Genomic DNA, 18,216 nt, shown 5'->3' with positions numbered 1-18,216 from the left:
CTGTGCAACAAAAAGAATACAAAATATAAAAAATTAAGGTAACAAAATCTTAAACATTTCAGAAATATTTAAAGCCCAATGCAGCCATGTTCCTGCAAAAAAAAGGGGGCGAAGTGCAGTCCCTCACAACAAATGCTGGAGAGAGCAAGAATAAATACTTAGGTGGCAGCTGCTCCTTAGAAAGGTCTGAGGCAAGGGGTGACGTGAGGCAGGTGGAAAAGGTTTGCCCTTGATGTTCCATCAGTCTCTCCCCTCTAGCAATATCTTAAGTTCCACTTAAGACTTACGCCATCCGTTCCAGTTGGCAGTCGTTCACCAAAATCTCAGGCACAGGCCTTTCTTCTTCTTCTTTTTTTCAAGGTACTTTTTATTAGTTATTTCCATATAAGAAAATAAAGATTAACACACACATATAAAAGAGAAATACATTAAAAAAAATAAGTACACAGAAAAAGAAAGAAAGAGTACACTGAATTATTGCTTTCCCATCAACCGTGTCACCTAGCCATCCCTATCAAGACTTCCTTCAACTTGTCCGTAAATCATTCGGAGCGATAAATAAAGTTACACGTTTCTTTACTTGTATTATCATTATGCCTACTCCTATCTCCTATTTGCTTTAGACAATAACTCTTGTTCTTTCACAGTGCGTCTCTGAATCCCTTTAGTGTTGTTTGTCCTTCACTAATACATTCCAGATAATCTACATACTTTCCCCAATCCTTGATGAACACTTGGTCTCTTAAATATCTAACTTTTCCTGTTAATTTATCCAACTCTGCGTAGTCCAGCAGCTTAAACCTCCACTCCTCCACCGTTGGCATTTCCTGCTGTTTCCACTTCTGGGCTAGTACTACCCTTGCTGCTGTAACCGCATAGTATACTAGTCTATGATCATCCTTTCTTATCTCTTGTCCTAATATCCCTAGTAAGAAGATTTCTGGTTTCTTTATAAACGTGTACTTTAATATCTTCTTTAATTCAGTGTATATTTTCTCCCAGAACTGCTTCACCCTTCCACACTCCCACCACATATGGTAGAAGGAGCCCTCATTATCTTTACATTTCCAGCACTTTTTATCCACCTTAAACATTTTCGATAATTTCATAGGCGTCAGATACCACCTATAAAACATCTTCATGACATTTTCCTTTATCGTTATACACGCCGTAAAGTTTAGCCCATCCTTCCAGAGTTTTTCCCCAGTCCTCGAATTGTATACTATGGCCTATATCCTTTGCCCAGCGGATCATCACTGATTTGACTTCCTCATCACCTAGGTTCCAGTCTAACAACATTCTGTACATTTTCGATATGATTTTCATTTCATTGTTTATTATCTCCGTCTGGTATTTAGAATCTTTATCTGCGTAGCCTCTTTCTTTAATATCTTTACTAAACATCTGGTTCACCTGATAGTGATGTAACCAGTCATAGACATGCTCCTTCACTTGTTCGTACTTTTTAAGCTTCCACTTCCCATCGTCCTTGGTTAATAGCTGATTATATGTTGCCCAATTACTTCTCATATTGGTAGTCTTTATACTCATTACTTCGAGAGGTGATAGCCAATGTGGAGTTTTCGGCTCTAGCAGATTTTTATATCTTTCCCACACTTCAATTAGCGGCCCTCTGAAAATATGGTTTTCAAACCCCCTATGTACTTTCCTTTTGTTCTTCCATAAATAGGCGTGCCAGCCGAAACTGTTGTCGAAGCCCTCCAAATCAAGTAACTCCGTGTTCGCCAACTTTACCCACTCTTTTATCCAACATAGGCATGAAGCCTCATAGTACAGTTTCAGGTCTGGCAGGGCAAAGCCCCCCCTTTCCTTAACATCTGTCAATAATTTAAACTGGATTCTGGGCTTTTTGCCCTGCCATATGAATCTCGAGACTATCCTTTGCCATTCTTTAAAGATTCAATTCCCCTTGATTATAGGGTAGTCTGGAATAGAAACATTAACCTTGATAGGACATTCATCTTGATTATATTGATCCTTCCCCAAAATGACAATTTCAACCCTCCCCACTTCTCCAAATCTTTCTTTATTTCCCTCCACATCAGCTCATAGTTATTTTTGAATAAATCTATATTTTTGGATGTCAGCCAAATGCCGAGATATTTGGCTTTTTTAACCATCTCTATCTGTGATTGTTGTTGAATTATTTCTATTGTCTTTGGGTCCACATTTTTCCTATCATTTTCGTTTTTGTCTTATTTAGTTTGAAACCTGCTACTTCTCCGAATTGTTCTATTTCCTTTAATATTTCTTCTATTGCAGTTGTTGGTTCTTCTGTCATTATTACTAAATCGTCGGCGAATGCTTTGGTCTTGTACACATTCCCTCCTAGTGACACTCCTTTTATATTCCCGTTTTGTCTTATTGAATTCAAGAGGACTTCTAGTACTATTATAAATAGTAACGGGGAGAGTGGACAACCCTGTCTTGTTCCCTTCTGTATCTTTATCTCTTCCGTCACCATACTGTTTATGATCAGTTTGGCCCTCTGTTCTGTGTATATTGCTTTTACCCCGTTGAAAAAATCGTTACCAACATCCATGTGTTCTAGGTTTTTCAGCATGAAGTTCCATATCACATTGTCAAATGCCTTCTCGGCATCTACAAACATCATTATAGCTTGTTTATCAATTCTAACCGATAGGTATTCTAGCATGTTAATTATATTTCTTGTATTGTTTCTCATTTGCCGACCTGGCAGAAATCCCGCCTGATCCTTGTGAATAATTTCTGATAACAAATTCTTTAACCTTTTTGCCAGAATTCCTGCGAATATCTTATAATCTGTATTTAGCAGTGAAATTGGTCTATAATTTTTAACTTGAGTTGGATCTGCATCCTGTTTGGGGATATACGTAATATATGCCTCTTTCCAAGTCTCTGGGATTTCTCCTTTCTTTAAGATGTTATTCATAGTCTCTTTCAGAGGTCTCGCCAAAATAGATTTCATCTCTTTGTAATAACCAGCAGTAAATCCATCGGGGCCTGGTGCTTTACCCCTCTTTAGATCTTTAATTACCTCCTCTATCTCCTCAATTCCAATTGGTATATTCAAACGTTGCTTTTCCTCTGTTGAAATTTTTTGCACCTTTTTTCCCTTCAAAAATCTCTCTATCCTCCTTAGGCCTACTCTCTCCTGGTCCTTATACAGACTCCTGTAGTAATTAAGGAATTCACTCCTAATTTCTTTGGGATCAGTTCTTTCTATCCCCCCCCATTGTTATTTTATTAATTGTGCCCTGCTCCTTCCTTTTTTTGATTTGCCAGGCAAGCCATTTGCCTGATTTATTGGAAAATTCAAAAAATTTTTGTCTTAATTTTTTGATATTCCACTCCACCTCCCTATTTATTATTGTGGCAAACTGGGATTGCAAAATTTTTGTTCTTTCTTTTGTTTCTTGGCAGTTGGGTTTTTGAGATAGTTTTTGTTCATTTAACATTATCTGTTTTAGAATTTCCACTTTATTTTTCTCTCTATTCCTATTTTTAATTGCATTCTGTTGAATAAAATATCCTCTTATCACTGCCTTGCTAGCGTCCCATACTACACTATCCTTTATTCTTTTGCCACAATTGTCCGCAAAATAATCTATCAGTTTTTTCCGTGCATTTTCCACAACTTTCTGGTCGTCTAGAAGATAATCTTTCAGTCTCCATCTAAAGGTTCTTGTCTCTAAACTCTCCAATTTGAGCTCTATTGGGCTATGATCCGAGATTATTCTCGGTCTTATTTCTATTAGTTTAGCTCTTGGGCATAGTTCATTTGAGACCCATATCTGATCTATGCGTGACATCGATTGGTTGGGTTCAGAATGAAAGGTGAATTGTTTATCAAGTGGGTGTCTCAGACGCCAAATGTCCACCAAATTACAATTTTCCACCATAGAAAAGAAGGATTTTGGTAATTTTCCTTCTTTGTTTGCTCCTTCTCTAAGTCTATCCACTTCTAACGAAACAACCCCATTCATATCACCCATTAGAATTATTTTTTGATCTACGTATTCCATTAGCTTCTCTTCCAGTTTTCTAAAGAATTCCGTTTTACTACCATTTGGGGCATATACCCCTACTACCATCAACTTCTCCCCTTGCCAGGTAACACTAACCCCTATCATCCTTCCCTAATCATATTTAAATATTGTTTTGGCTTCCATTTTATTTTTAATATACAATACCACCCCTCTTTTCTTTTTCTTGTCTGAGGATTCGAATTCATTTCCCAACCTTTTATTAATTAGCACTCTCCTGTGCCTTCTAGCTATATGCGTCTCCTGGAGACAGATAATGTCCAGATTTTTCTTTTTCAGATATTGCTCGATTTTATTTCTCCTTTTTTTATCGTTCATCCCATTAATATTCCAGTTCCAGATTTTTAATCCCATAGTGCCTAAATTTTACTTAAGTTTTCTTTATATTCTCCTTTTCTTTATAAATTCCCTGAGTCCTCCACCTCCTCCTCTGCCTCTTCGTCCGATCTACTTCCTCCCTCCTCCTCTTCCTCCCCTGGTCCTGGTTCTTCTGATGGGGCCCCCTCTGCAACTCCAATTTCACGCGTCTCCACTTTTAATTCCTTATATTTCCTCAGGAATTTCCCGGTTTCTTCTTGATTTGTTAACTTATGTCTCTTACCTCTATACATAAATGATAACCCTTCTGGGAATTCCCATCTAAATTCAATCTTATTTCTCTTCAATGTTTGCGCCAAGAATTTATAGTGGTCTCTTTGTTTAAGAAATCTGATTGGGATATCTTTAAAGATAATTATATAATTCCCATCTATATTTAACCTCTTTTCTCTATTCTTTTGAAGGATCCTATTTCTCATTTCTTTGTCCTTAAATGTGATCAAACAGTCACCTGTAAGTTTCCTTGCTCTTATTGTATTGACAATAAGATGATGGGAGTTGCAGTCCAAAAACAGCTGGAGGCCCAAGGTTGGGGAACACTGCATTATAGGGGCAGATGGCTTGCAAGTCATATTAGAAAAACAATTTACTCATTTTTCAGAACCAAATCAATCAGCTGCAAGAATAGACTATGTTTGGACATCCAGCAAATTAGTACCTAGAGTTATAAAAATTGAAATTCAACCAAAGATACTTTCAGATCATAATGCAATTAAATGTGAGATAAAAGAAATAGATGAAAGTCATATTTTTCAATACAGTGGTACCTCATCTAGCGTCCGCCTCGTCGAGCACCTGTTCCATTGAACGTCCGCGGCAAACCCGGAAGTACCGGAACGGGTTACTTCTGGATTCGCCGCTCGCGCATGTGCAGAAGCGCTAAATCACACATGCGCAGAAGCACAAACCTCTCTGTGTGCACGCGCAGACGCGGCACTTTGTCCAGCATCCTTTCCGGCCACCAACCGGGGCTCTGGAAGGGATCCTGGTCGCAAAACGAGGTACTGCTGTACGACTTTTTGGTTCCTGAAATATTCTGACTGTGCAGATAAAATATAACAGAATTCTATAGGATGTGTTGCTAGCGTGTGAAAACAGTTGAGATTAAAGGATCCCCAGGCTTGCATCTTGAGATGGTGTAGATGCCAGGCACCATCGTGGCACCAGGCAAATTCACTTGGTGTTTGTTTGTTTAGTCGTTTAGTCGTGTCCGACTCTTCGTGACCCCATGGACCAGAGAACGCCAGGCACCTCTGTCCTCCACTGCCTCCTGCAGTTTGGTCAAACTCATGCTGGTAACCTCGAAAACACTATCCAACCATCTCGTCCTCTGCCGTCCCCTTCTCCTTGTGCCCTCCATCTTTCCCAACATCAGGGTCTTTTCCAGGGAGTCTTCTCTTCTCAGGAGGTGGCCAAAGTACTGGAGCCTCAGCTTCACAATCTGTCCTTCCAGTGAGCACTCAGGGTTGATTTCCTTAAGAATGGAGAGGTTTGATCTTCTTGCAGTCCATGGGACTCTCAAGAGTCTCCTCCAGCACCAGAATTCAAAAGCATCAATTCTTCGGCGATCAGCCTTCTTTATGGTCCAGCTCTCACTTCCATACATCACTACTGGGAAAACCATAACTTCACTTGGTAGCCAGGTGCAAAATGTGCCTGACAAATTTCTTTTCTTTTTTTAAAATAGAATATTTATTAAGATTTTCAATAACAATGCAATGAAAAATAAAAAGAAAAAGTACCAAAAATACAAAAATAAAAATAATTAAAAACACAGAGAGTTTCCATTACTTATTTTCCTTTAACCTATTTCCCGGACCTCCTCATACCTCCCTTTTTTGTATTCCAATTCAGATTGTTAGTTCAGCAAATCCTTACCATTAAATTTTTACCTATTTCTAAACCTTTTTTTCATATTCTCTTAAGCATTACAGCTGGAAGCCACTTAATTTCTATCCAACATTATTCTAACATTCATTAATTTTACAATATTTCTGTAAATAGTCTTTAAATTTCTTCCAATCTTCTTCCGCCGACTCTTCTCCCTGGTCTCGGATTCTGCTAGTCATTTCTGCCAATCCCAAATAGTCCATCACCTTCATCTGCCATCTGACAAATTTCAAACACTGGCTTGAATCTGACACCTTCTCTATACGCTATGGTACAGGCTTCCTTTCATTGTACAGTGGTTCCTTGGTCTGCATACGTTTTGGATTACAAACACGTCAAACCCCGAAGTGCATGTCCCGGTTTGCAATATTTTTTCTGATTACAACCCCTTTTTTTTTGGATTACGAACAAATTTTGGGGGGAGGCCCCATTGGCGAAAGCGCATCTTGGGTTGCAACCTGTTTTGGTTTACAAATGAACCTCCGCAACAGATTATGATTGTAAACCAAGGTACCACTGTACAGGTTTTTCTAGGGTGAACTGCCTCCATTGGGAAAAGACTAGCGTTTGAGGGATATCAAATGTTACAAACATTTTCACCTTCTTGTTGGATTTGTGATGCTTCCTTTCTCGTCTAGCAAGCCATTGCAAAGGGAAGGGCTGTGGCTCAGGTATAAACCTGCTTTACATGTAGCAGGTCACTGTTACGGAAGTGTCCGGATTCAAGCCCCCAACCCAGGATGTTTGGAGTGGCCGATGGAACCCCAGAAACCGTTGTCAGTAAAACGACAAATTTGTGAGAACGTTGCAGTGCTTCCCAACTTACTCTCACCATGTGAATGAGGCAAATGGGACACCCAGCAGCTAAAACACACTCCTATTTCTACTAAGTGTGACATAACCCAAAGAGATACCCATGGGAATAGTAGGAATTTTCCACTCACAAAACAAGATCATCTGGTCTTCCTCCCTCTTGTTTGTGTGTTTGCCCCTAGGAGATAATCACGTCTTGAGATAAACTACCTGAGCCTACGTGGTCTGGTGAAGGATACCTGTTGCTATCAGTTTATGCAGACCTTACATTCCATCCAGCCCAGAGTTGCAGGACCCACCATTTCTCATAAACACATTTGTCTGTCTTTCACTTTCAATTGTTTTATACTTTCATTTCTCCTCCACAGTAATGAGCTAGATGTATCAATATTCTCTTGCATAAAGTTTTCCCTGTGTTCCTAAATTTGGAGGTGTTATGAGAAAAAACTGCTCCTTTTCCCTTCTGGGGTACCCAAGAGCCCATATAAAGGTCCTTACATAGGTTCCCTATTGGTAGGAGAGAATAACAGAAGCCAACCAGAGAATATTGAGAAGCAAAGCAGCTAGTAAGCCTGATCTTTATTAAAACTGTTGCTACAGGGTACCCCCCCCACACACACACAAACAGGAGGGGGGAGGGACCCTGGACAAAGGTGTGCAAGCCCTTATATAGACTTTGAAATTGCCCACCCCAGATACATCATACCTACAGCACAGAAGGGGTGTAGCCCAAGACCGCCCCCTTAATACATCAGAGAAGGGGTGGACTACAACAGAAATCTGAGTGCCTTGTTTTTATCCTGTCTGACAGGTTACCTGATTGGATTACCCGGGCATCCTGGCCACTCTTTTGTTATGATAACTACTCAACTTCTGAATGCAGGTCACAGGCTCACCCTATTCACATCTTAAATGTGCCCTTGAGACAGGATTTGTGAGCAAAGAGACAATGGGGAGGCAGAGAAATATTTGAGGTCAATTTGGAAGAGAGAAAATGGTTTCAGGACTTTTCTGTGGGTTTCAGACATGAGGTTTACATATTTGTATGTCGAAATATATAAAAGAATAAATTGTCCAGTAGCACCTTAGAGACCAACTACGTTTGTTCTTGGTATAAGCTTACGTGTGCATGCACACTTCTTCAGATTTACCACATATTTGTATGTGTTTGCTTGGTACATTTATGAACATTTATTTTATATATCTAAGACTTAAAATGGATTAACACACATTTGTAAATTGAAGATAAATTTCTAAAATGTTGCAAGGACACGTTATTGTGAATTCTTTTCTTAAAACCATTTATGCAGTGGTTTAATGGTCTTCTCCTGGGAACGCCTTGTACGCAATAATAATTGTCCTTTCAGAGATGAAACAGTGTGTCCTTGAATTGGATCTTCCGTGAGTTGGCATTGGTGCTTCCATACCCTAGATGGGTCTGTGGGTTTCAAACTGCCATCTGGAAAACTTGAGGGCTTTCTCAATGACAAGATTAGTGACAAGCTTCCTTCAAAAAGAAGGAATTCTACCAAGCTTCTGCAATGTACATTGTACTGTCTGTGCATTCTAGAGCGCATTTGCAGATAACAGTGTGGCAATGAGGCCCAACCAGCTCAGCCAGACCTTCCACAACAGCAGAATGTGCATCTTCGAAAGCTCACCTTAGAAAGCTGTAAAGTGCTGGCATTCTTTCCTAGAATCCCACTTTGGGAGAAATGAGTATAAAAACATTTAGTAGTAGTAGTAGAGTTGTTGTTGTTGTTGTTGTTGTTGTTTGGGAGAAATGAGTATAAAAACATTTAGTAGTAGTAGTAGAGTTGTTGTTGTTGTTGTTGTTGTTGTTGTTGTTGTTGTTTATTGTTATTATTAATATAATGAATGGCAGTCTTGTGTCCAGAATTTCATAATCTCCTTCATAACACAAATTGTATAACTTTGCAGTGAATTAGGAAAGCTTGAGGACACTCTTAAGAAACCTGTAAGTTTTCAGAGTTTGGGATGGGGAGAGGCAAAAGAGCAGCTCCCCTTCAAGCTTTTTCTCTTCTCTCTTCTTCTCTTCCAACCCTCTTTTTAAAAAGAGAACCATCCTGGGATCCTGTATTTGCCACCCAAGATTTCTAGAATTCCTGTTCTGCCATAATGACCAAGTACTGATGCTTGTAGCAGATGATCATGGCCTGTTTGAGAGATTCCAAGGGCATTTGGTTGGCAGCTCTTGAAAACAGTAGATGGTAGTAGATGGGCCTCTCTTGTTTTGAATCAGAACAGGCAATTCTTACATCTTATATCTGTTACCCCAGCAGAATTCTACTTAACGTTCTTACAAACTCTCATTTCTACATAAACTACATGTTTATTGTGAAAGGTGTAAACGTATTGGCATGCTCAAGGATCAGTATGATTTGGCAGATGGCTTCAGCCATTTAAACAAAAATGCAGTTTCACTCTTCTCTGTTTTTGTGAAACCTGTGGGCGCAGGACTATATTAAATGGTGACCCATGTGTTTTCACCCCAAGTGCTCTCCACACTGCCCGGGGAACACTGCAGCCACGACAAGCAATCTTTCTGGGAACCCCTTCTCATGATATCAGCTTCCAAAGGACCACAAGTTTGAAAACCAATTAGTCTAATGCATATGGGTATTTTACAAGTAAATAATACCTGAGGACTGTCCAAAATTGACTTGGTATACACCTAAAATGGTAAAATGCATAATTAAAATGTTCTCTTTTTTTGTTCCCCACCCCTTTCTCCATAGCTTGCAGGAACGGCAGTCCTTGCAATTGGACTATGGCTTCGATTTGATAAACAGACAAAAGATATTTTTGATCAGGAGGAGAATAACAATACATTCTATACAGGTATGTTGTAAAATTTTTGCTCAATGGTATGAACAGTACATTTGATACCTACACTGCTTTTAAAAGTATTAACAGCGACTAAGGAAACCAATGATAAGATATGTAAAGATTCTTGGTACGGAATGACCTGTTCACATAGATACCAAAATTATTAGGGTGTTTCCTTGCCCTTGGCAAAGTGAAATTTTTTAATATGTGCCATCTCAGATTCCTTGGTCTCTAAAAATGTACACAAATATATCTCCCAGCTGGAAACAGGAGTCTAGTGTGCACCCTAAAAAGGATATGGCACTTCTGCACTAGCTGGAAATCTGAAATTGTGTAGATATGCCACCACTTGGCAGAAAATTGGATACTTTGATATCTCATGATCACCGCTAAGGATACACCTTAAGAGATTCTAGCACAAAGCAAGCCAAGCCACTCTTGGGAAAGACCTTTAATATTAATATAGTAAAATAATTATTATATTTTGTACTGTTTTGATCTTTAGTTTTTCCCAGAAAAGCAGCCTTAGAATACTTTGGGGCGGGGATGATCCCAGGCATGGAATCCTGGTCTTAGATTACTATTCCTTGAAGAAAGGGAAATTGCTGTCCTTCCTTTCTTTTGACAGTCCCACTGTAGGAACATTGGATTTGTGGACAAAGAAGTCTGTGGGATTTTCTCCCTTGCTTCCTCCCCTCCCCTCCCAATGTACCAACCAGTGTCAGTTTTTTTCTTAGCTAATCCCCAGACCACTGACACACTGGCAAAGTTATTAATGGTTATATATTCCATCCAGACCCCATGAAGGTTTTACTGGTTTCCTAGTCCTTGTCTGGCAGAAGTTTCAACTGCTGGGCGGCTTCTTCTTCTTCTTCTTCTTCTTCCCCATGTACATGTCATCAGCTAAACCTCTTGTGTTTTGGAATTGCAATCAGCCTGGATTTTATGCCATGCTCCCTAGACTTGGATGGCATGCTCTGCCATCTTTGAATTGCACTAATGGCTCGCCAGTTGTAACTTTCTCATATGGCCTCAAGCATTGTGGGAAGATGTTGGAAAGCCATCTTCCCACAGGTCATGCACGAGGGGAAAGGTTGTCTCTCACACTGATAGTTCAGTGCTGAAGCCGATAATAAAATCGGAGGAATTTATGGATTCCTTAGGAGGAGGACAGAGGTACCGTGACGCAGAAGTGTTGAGGGCAGCCCTCCACAACATATATTGCAAAGATCTTTCTTTATGGGTAAAGTGGTCATCTAAAGGCCATTGGCTGAGAATGGCCATTTTGTCTGGCCGACTGCAGGAGTAGAAGGTGCTGGCTGCTTGCAGACATTTGCAGATGCAGTTGGGGTCTTGATGAGTCCAGAAGCTGGATTATTAAGGTTTGCACAACTGATAAATAACCTTTGATGGGTCATGAGGGAGTCTCTAGTCAGGAGGGAAATACTCTTAAAAAGGACTGTTGTAAACCTTTTCTGGTGATAAGAGAAGTGACGGATTTCTATTATGGGAATAGACAAAATAGCCTTTCCCCCGTCCTCTGCACTCGCCACCAAAAACCCATTTTTATAGAAACTTGTTCTGAAACACTGCTAGTAGTGCTTTCTTTTTAAAGAAGCAACAATAATGGTGCTAGTGTAACCATGTACACAACCTTGAGGTCCTTGGAAGAAAAAGTGGTACATAAATGTAATACATAAATAGTAGTGGCAGTGTAGCTGGTAGCCTTCATGTTGTTCAAACTTGGAAAATGTGAAGTTTTTTTTTTTAGTTGAGAATAAATCTTCGCTGTTTTGATTTTTTAAAATCCCTCTTCCTCCAGGGGTTTACGTTCTAATTGGAGCTGGTGCCCTCATAATGCTGGTGGGTTTCTTGGGGTGCTGTGGAGCGATACAGGAGTCCCAGTGCATGCTTGGTTTGGTAAGTATGGCATTAGATTATATGGTAGGTAGAAGGCTATACCGCTTTCATGTCTGCTGAATTCTTTCTGGATCCTGTTTTCAAAAGGAAGTACTTTCCTTCACAATGCACATAAACTCCTCCTAGAATGCACACTGTGCAAAAGTTGCCAACACAAGTTACCGTATTTTTCGCCCTATAGGACGCACTTTTCCCCCTCCAAAAATGAAGGGGAAATGTGTGTGCGTCCTATGGGGCGAATGCAGGCTTTCGCTGAAGCCTGGAGAGCGAGAGGGGTCGCAGCTCTCGGGAGCCCAGCGCAAAGTCGCACCGGTCTCCCAAGGGTTGCGCAGAGCTGCCTGCATTCCGAAGCCTGGGGCATGCTGAAGAGCGCCCCCGGGCTTCACGCAGCTCTCCGCAAGCCTGGGGAGACCGGCGCGACTTCCCACCGGGCTCCCTAGGCTTGTGGATAGCAGGCTGTTCTCGGGGCTGTGGTCGGGGGAAGCTCAGGCTTCCTCCATGCCAGCACCGTGCCTGTGGGGAAAATTTTTTTTTCCTTTATTTCCCCCCCCCCCAAAAAAAAAAACCTAGGTGCGTCCTATGGGGTGGTGCGCCCTATGGGGCGAAAAATACGGTAGATTTCAATGTTTATGTCACAGAACTGGATCCTCCTACATGTGGTGAAACTCATTCACGTTAGAGCCAGGGGTAGGCAACCTAAGGCCCGTGGGCTGGATGCGGCCCAATTGCCTTCTCAATCCGGCCCGCGGACAGTCCGGGAATCAGCATGTTTTTACATGAGTAGAATGTGTCCTTTTATTTAAAATGCATCTCTGGGTTATTTGTTGGAATAGGAATTGGTTCATTTCTTTTCCCAAAATATAGTCCTGCCCACCACATGGTCTGAGGGATGGTGGACCGGCCCACGGCTGAAAAAGTTTGCTGACCCCTGCATGGTTAGACCTCGAGCCCAGTGCTCCCTACTTCATCCAGTAAAAGTTCTCCAAGAAGGCTTTCCTAGTTTTGCTACCTGAGGATCCCTTTTAATTGGAGGTGCCGGGGATTAAAATCTACTTCCATGTGGGAAGTCTTGATATACAGTGGTGCCCCGCAAGACGAATGCCTCGCAAGACAGAAAACTCGCTAGACGAAAGAGTTTTCCGTTTTGGAGGTGCTTCGCAAAACGAATTTCCTATGGGCTTGCTTCGCAAGACGAAAATGTCTTGCGAGTTCCTGCGGGTTTTTTCCCCTTCCCCCCCACTTTTTCTAAGCCGCTAAGCTGATAAACCGCTAAAAGCCACTAATAGTGCTAATCCACTAATCCGTCAATGGGATTGCTTCGCAAGACAAAAAAACCGCTAGACGAAGAGACTCGCAGAACGGATTCTTTTCGTCTTGCGAGGCACCACTCTAATTTGCCTTTGAACTATTTCCACTCCCTAATTCGTCCTCCTTTCTATGGGCTTCTATGATTTAGAACATCCATTTAAGGCTTTGGGTGCAGCCCATGGAATTTCCCAGTAAGTACCCATGTAGAGCGGGACGTGGGTGGCGCTGTGGGTTAAACCACAGAGCCTAGGACTTGCTGATCAGAAGGTCAGCGGTTTGACTCCCCGCCACGGGGTGAGCTCCCGTTGCTCGGTCCCTGCTCCTGTCAACCTAGCAGTTCGAAAGCACGTCAAAGTGCAAGTAGATAAATAGGTACCACTCCGGCGGGAAGGTAAACGGTGTTTCTGTGCACTGCTCTGGTTTGCCAGAAGCGGCATAGTCATGCTGGCCACATGACCCAGAAGCTGTACGCAAGCTCCCTCGGCCAATAAAGCGAGATGAGCGCTGCAACCCCAGAGTCGGCCACGACTGGACCTAATGGTCAGGGGTCCCTTTACCTTTACTACCCATATGGAGCACAGCTCCAAGTCTCTGAGGCTCAAGGCTTCTCAGTGCATGGCCTTACTTTTTGGAATTCCCAGATATGGAAACAGAAGTGACGCCATTCCGTCGGTTGCTGTATGTGTATGGTGCAATAAGCAAAGCAGGGTGTGCAAATGGATACTTGGCTATAATTTGATCACAGAGTTCACAAACGGTGCTTGGAGAAATGCAACGCAGTAAGCCTGCAATTTATTGCACATTTAACTTGCGCACATTCAGCTTTAGGTGTGTTGACATTAAAAAGGAAAAATATGGGGCAGGGTTACTGGGGAAAATGACTTTGGCAATCCCACCTGCTATTGAACCCAATGTGTTTTGAGGATATGCAATTTTGGCTCTAGGCACGACCCCCGGAGCAGACTGTATTTTTCTGTGTATAACACGCTCCCTTGTATAAGATGACCCCTATTTTGGGGGACTCAAACTGAAGAAAATGGGGGGAGGTTGCCCAGAGCTGTTAAGCTTTTTTTAAGGAGGGAGATTGCCTCCTTAAAATCACTCACCCGGGTGATCACTCACCCGTCAGAGCAGCGCTGCCGCCCACACACAGGAAAAGCTGCCTGTCAGCTGTTCCTTCCTCGATGAAAAACGAAAAAGTCACGCATTATTACTGCAGCGAAACCAAATAGACGCCAGAATTTGTCAAAGCCAGCAATGACACCACAGGCCAACAAATCCCAACTCAACAAAATGCACTGGCCATGTATAAGACACCCACCCCCCATTTCTTAACGTTATTTTTTTTTTTTTTGAGGGGAAACCTTGACTAATACACAGAAAAGTACGGTAACCCCTGCATAAGTGACAAGCTTACTATATTGGGGAAACGTCACTTAGGGTTCAGAGATGTGTTTAGCAATAACATGCTCATTAGGTAAGAAGAAATCTCTGTTTTTGCGCTGAGAATTTTTCAACGGAGTCAAAGCACTTTATGCGCATTTATCACAATAATCCTGAGCATGCATGTGTAAGTGCTGTTGAACAAAGTGGAACTTCTGGCTGCGCAGGATTGGGCTGTGCAAGTGTGAGCTAGGAAGCCATTAGTTCCTATGTCTCCTCCAATGTCCTCGGTGGTCTTATATGAGCTGCTACACTTAGCCTGCTATCCTGCCTTGGAAGGTGACTGTGATACGGTAGATAAAGTTTTCGAAGCACGCAGAGCATTCTAAAGCCCTATCTATAGACTTGTTAAGTATTATCATCTCATGGTTTTATAAACCATTGTTCAGCCATGACCTTACTCAGAATGTCTCTCGTCTCCTTTGCCTCTAGTTTTTTACCTTCCTTCTTGTGATTTTTGCCCTTGAAGTGGCTGCTGCCATCTTGGGATTCTCAAACAAGGAAAAGGTAAGGCAGACATCTTTTTAAAGTTGATTTTATATGCCATCTAGAATTATAACAGAATTATACATCCAAAATTCTGGCTCCAAATATCTGCTCAGGATTAGCAGATAGAAACTTGAAGTAGAGTTTTGGGCCACCAGCATTTTCGGGACTTGGCAACTGGAACCGCCACGTGATTTTCCCCAATGGGGGCTATGGGGGCTGTAGTTGTAGTAATAGTAGTAGTAGTAGTGTAGTAGTAATAAGAATTACTGAGGGGGACAGAATAGAACTTGAAGCACCCCATAAGCAGAAGGCCATGAGATACAGCAGCAGTCCACTAGCAACACCAACAGGCTCTGTCCTGGCCAGAAAGGACTGGAACCAAGACAAAACTGTGTCCCCCAAAATGAGTCTGACAACCAATAATAAACCTGTCAGTCTTTAAGGTAGCACAAAGCGTACATCATATTTCCTTATTCCAAGCATTCATTTTTGGTAGAATAGGGGCTGCCTCCCCACCCCTCACATCTGATTGATGTGGTACACACCACTTAGACCTAGATGAAACCATGGTTTTCTGCTTTAACCCCAACTGAGAATTCAAAGCTACACAAGTACTGTTCACCTATCGTCCTCCTTTCCTGCCCCTCTGTAGACATTAAGCCCCTAGATATGGCCAAGTTAGATTTGTGGGGAGGGCAAGGAATGTTTCGGAGATTAGCCTGAAGGACTCCAGCAGTCATGTCGTAGACAGCATATTCCTTTTTTTTTTTTAAGAATAATTTTTTATTAACCGACCAATCACATCAAATCAAACCAAATTACATAAATTCCAAATTACACAGCCGAATTTTAATTTTTTGTTGGGGGTACCCATATTTCAAGTTCCGAAGGGGATCCAATCAACTTCTTGCTTCTTACTGCTGTTTTAATGTCCACAAATCTAACCTTATGATGTTCACAGTACTATCCAGTCCTTTCTTATTGTTTTGCCACATCTCTTGTTGTTGTTTTCATATATTTTTCCTTTCTCTTTGTGACCTCTGATAGTCTGCACAAGCTGGTTAGAACAGTTTGTAATCCTGTGTGGATATTATTTTTTTTATCCAGTAGCCATATCCAGACGTTTTCCATATAACATCACTTCCATACATCAAAACAGTGTTAGCGTAATTAATCTTCACCAATCTGCCTCCTTTCTCAAAACCTCTGAGGAGATTCACCAGGAATGTAGTCTGAAAACAAGTCCGTTCCTCCTCCCGGCTTCTAGGCTATAAATCCTTTGGCAAGATGGCGACTCCGAATTAATTGCTGCGCCATTCCAAAAGCTCTTATTGCTTCTCGATCTCCATAAAGCATACTTTTGGTTAAAGTTTATCTCCACACAGACCTTAATCATCCTGCTTGGGTCAGTTCAACTGACGATTCTAATGAGGAGGGGTTCTTCGTAGACAGCATATTCCAGCTTCTCCTTTTTAAGCAAAAAGATTAATGTAACCACTGTCATCATTATTGGGGTGAATTATTATATTGTTTGTGTTTTTAGATTGTTAAGGAGGTGCAGGACTTTTACAAATCAGTATACGACAAAAGAAGGGAACCTGCCACCAAAGAAACGCTGAGAGCCATTCAGGGCGCGGTAAGCCAGATCAGATCTCAACTATTTTTTTCCTTGCTTCTGTAACCAGTTCAGAGCTCTTATCCATGATGGGACTGTTTGCATTTTCCCCTCCTGGACAAGTGCTAGCTATAGTTGATGTTAACATCCTCACCAAACGTGTTTAAAAGCGACTGTGGTTGGTGCTCAAGTTGCATCCGTCACAAACACTGTCCGTAGTTGGAGGAGAATTGAAATGGGGGAGGGGAGGAGGTGCTTGTGAGTTTGGGGGGTGGGGTGGGGGAGTCTCCAAATCTCTTAACCATGCCTAAGAGATTGAAAAACTTCCCATCTCCTTTGAGCCAGCGAGTGCTAGGAATAAAAGCCAGGAGTCCCAATTTGCAACAGCTTAATCTGGGACACGGGTAGCACTGTGGTCTAAACCACTGAGCCTCTTGGGCTTGCCGATCGGAAGGTCGGCGGTTCGCATCCCCGCAATGGGGTGAGCTCCTGTTGCTTGGTCCCTGCTCCTGCCCACCTAGCAATTCGAAAGCACATCAAGTGCAAGTAGATAAATAGGTGCCGCTCCGGCGGGAAGGTAAATGGCATTTCCGTGTGCTGCTCTGGTTTGCCAGAAGTGGCTTAGTCCTGCTGGCCACATGACCTGGAAACTGTACGCCGGCTCCCTTGGCCAATAAAGTGAGATGAGCACTGCAACCCCAGAGTAGTTCGCGACTGGACTTAACTGCCAGGGGTCCTTGACCTTTAATGTAAAAGGGGTGCTATTTGCATTTTGTTTCTTTGAATGACCATCAGTCGCTCCCACCTAGACCACTTGGGCTCATTGTAGTCTGGATGTGTTGTGTTCCGTTCCAGTGCAAGGCTGCTCAAAGGTTGCTGGACCATGGATAGCTCCAAGTAAGCAGCTTGTTCTGACCAAGTTGGGGAGCAGGCAGGCCTTTCATGCCTTTAACCCCAGACTACTTCCTCCAGGGGGACACGGGTGGCGCTGTGGGTTAAACCACAGAGCCTAGGACATGCTGATCAGAAGGTCGGCGGTTCAAATCCCCACGACGGGGTGAGCTCCCGTTGCTCGGTCCCTGCTCCTGCCAACCTAGCAGTTCGAAAGCACGTCAAAGTGCAAGTAGATAAATAGGTCTACTATTTCCGGTGGGAAGGTAAAATGGTGTTTCTGTGTGCTGCTCTGGTTCGCCAGAAGCAGCTCGGTCATGCTGGACACATGACCTGGAAGCTGTACGCCGGCTCCCTTGGTCAATAAAGCGAGATGAGCGCCACAACCCCAGAGTCGGCCACGACTGGACCTAATGGTCAGGGGTCCCTTTACGCTTTACCTCCTCCAGGCTTCACCCCCTAGAGACTGTTTCAGAACCATAAAAGGCCAGCCCCTTTGGCCTGAAGACAGGCTCTCCTCCTCCTTCGTTCCACAGCCTCCCTCCTGGTGTGCTCCCAGTACTGCTGGAC

General features: G+C 42.4%; 1 protein-coding gene across 1 annotated transcript in view; it reads left to right on the top strand.

Moving 5' to 3' along the window:
• Positions 1-18,216, top strand: part of CD9 (CD9 molecule) — a 35,470-nt gene that overhangs the window by 14,729 nt on the left and 2,525 nt on the right. The window contains exons 2-5 of the mRNA XM_083738965.1: positions 9,890-9,992; positions 11,803-11,900; positions 15,084-15,158; positions 16,684-16,776. Of these exons, the coding sequence (XP_083595091.1) occupies positions 9,890-9,992; positions 11,803-11,900; positions 15,084-15,158; positions 16,684-16,776 (369 nt within the window). The remainder of the gene's footprint in view (positions 1-9,889; positions 9,993-11,802; positions 11,901-15,083; positions 15,159-16,683; positions 16,777-18,216) is intronic.

Source organism: Podarcis gaigeae (genome assembly GCF_964106915.1).
Source record: "Podarcis gaigeae genome assembly, chromosome: 5".
Taxonomy (NCBI): Eukaryota; Metazoa; Chordata; class Lepidosauria; order Squamata; family Lacertidae; genus Podarcis; species Podarcis gaigeae.
Note: the sequence above shows the minus strand (reverse complement) of the source record. Positions and strands in the feature narration are given on the sequence as shown.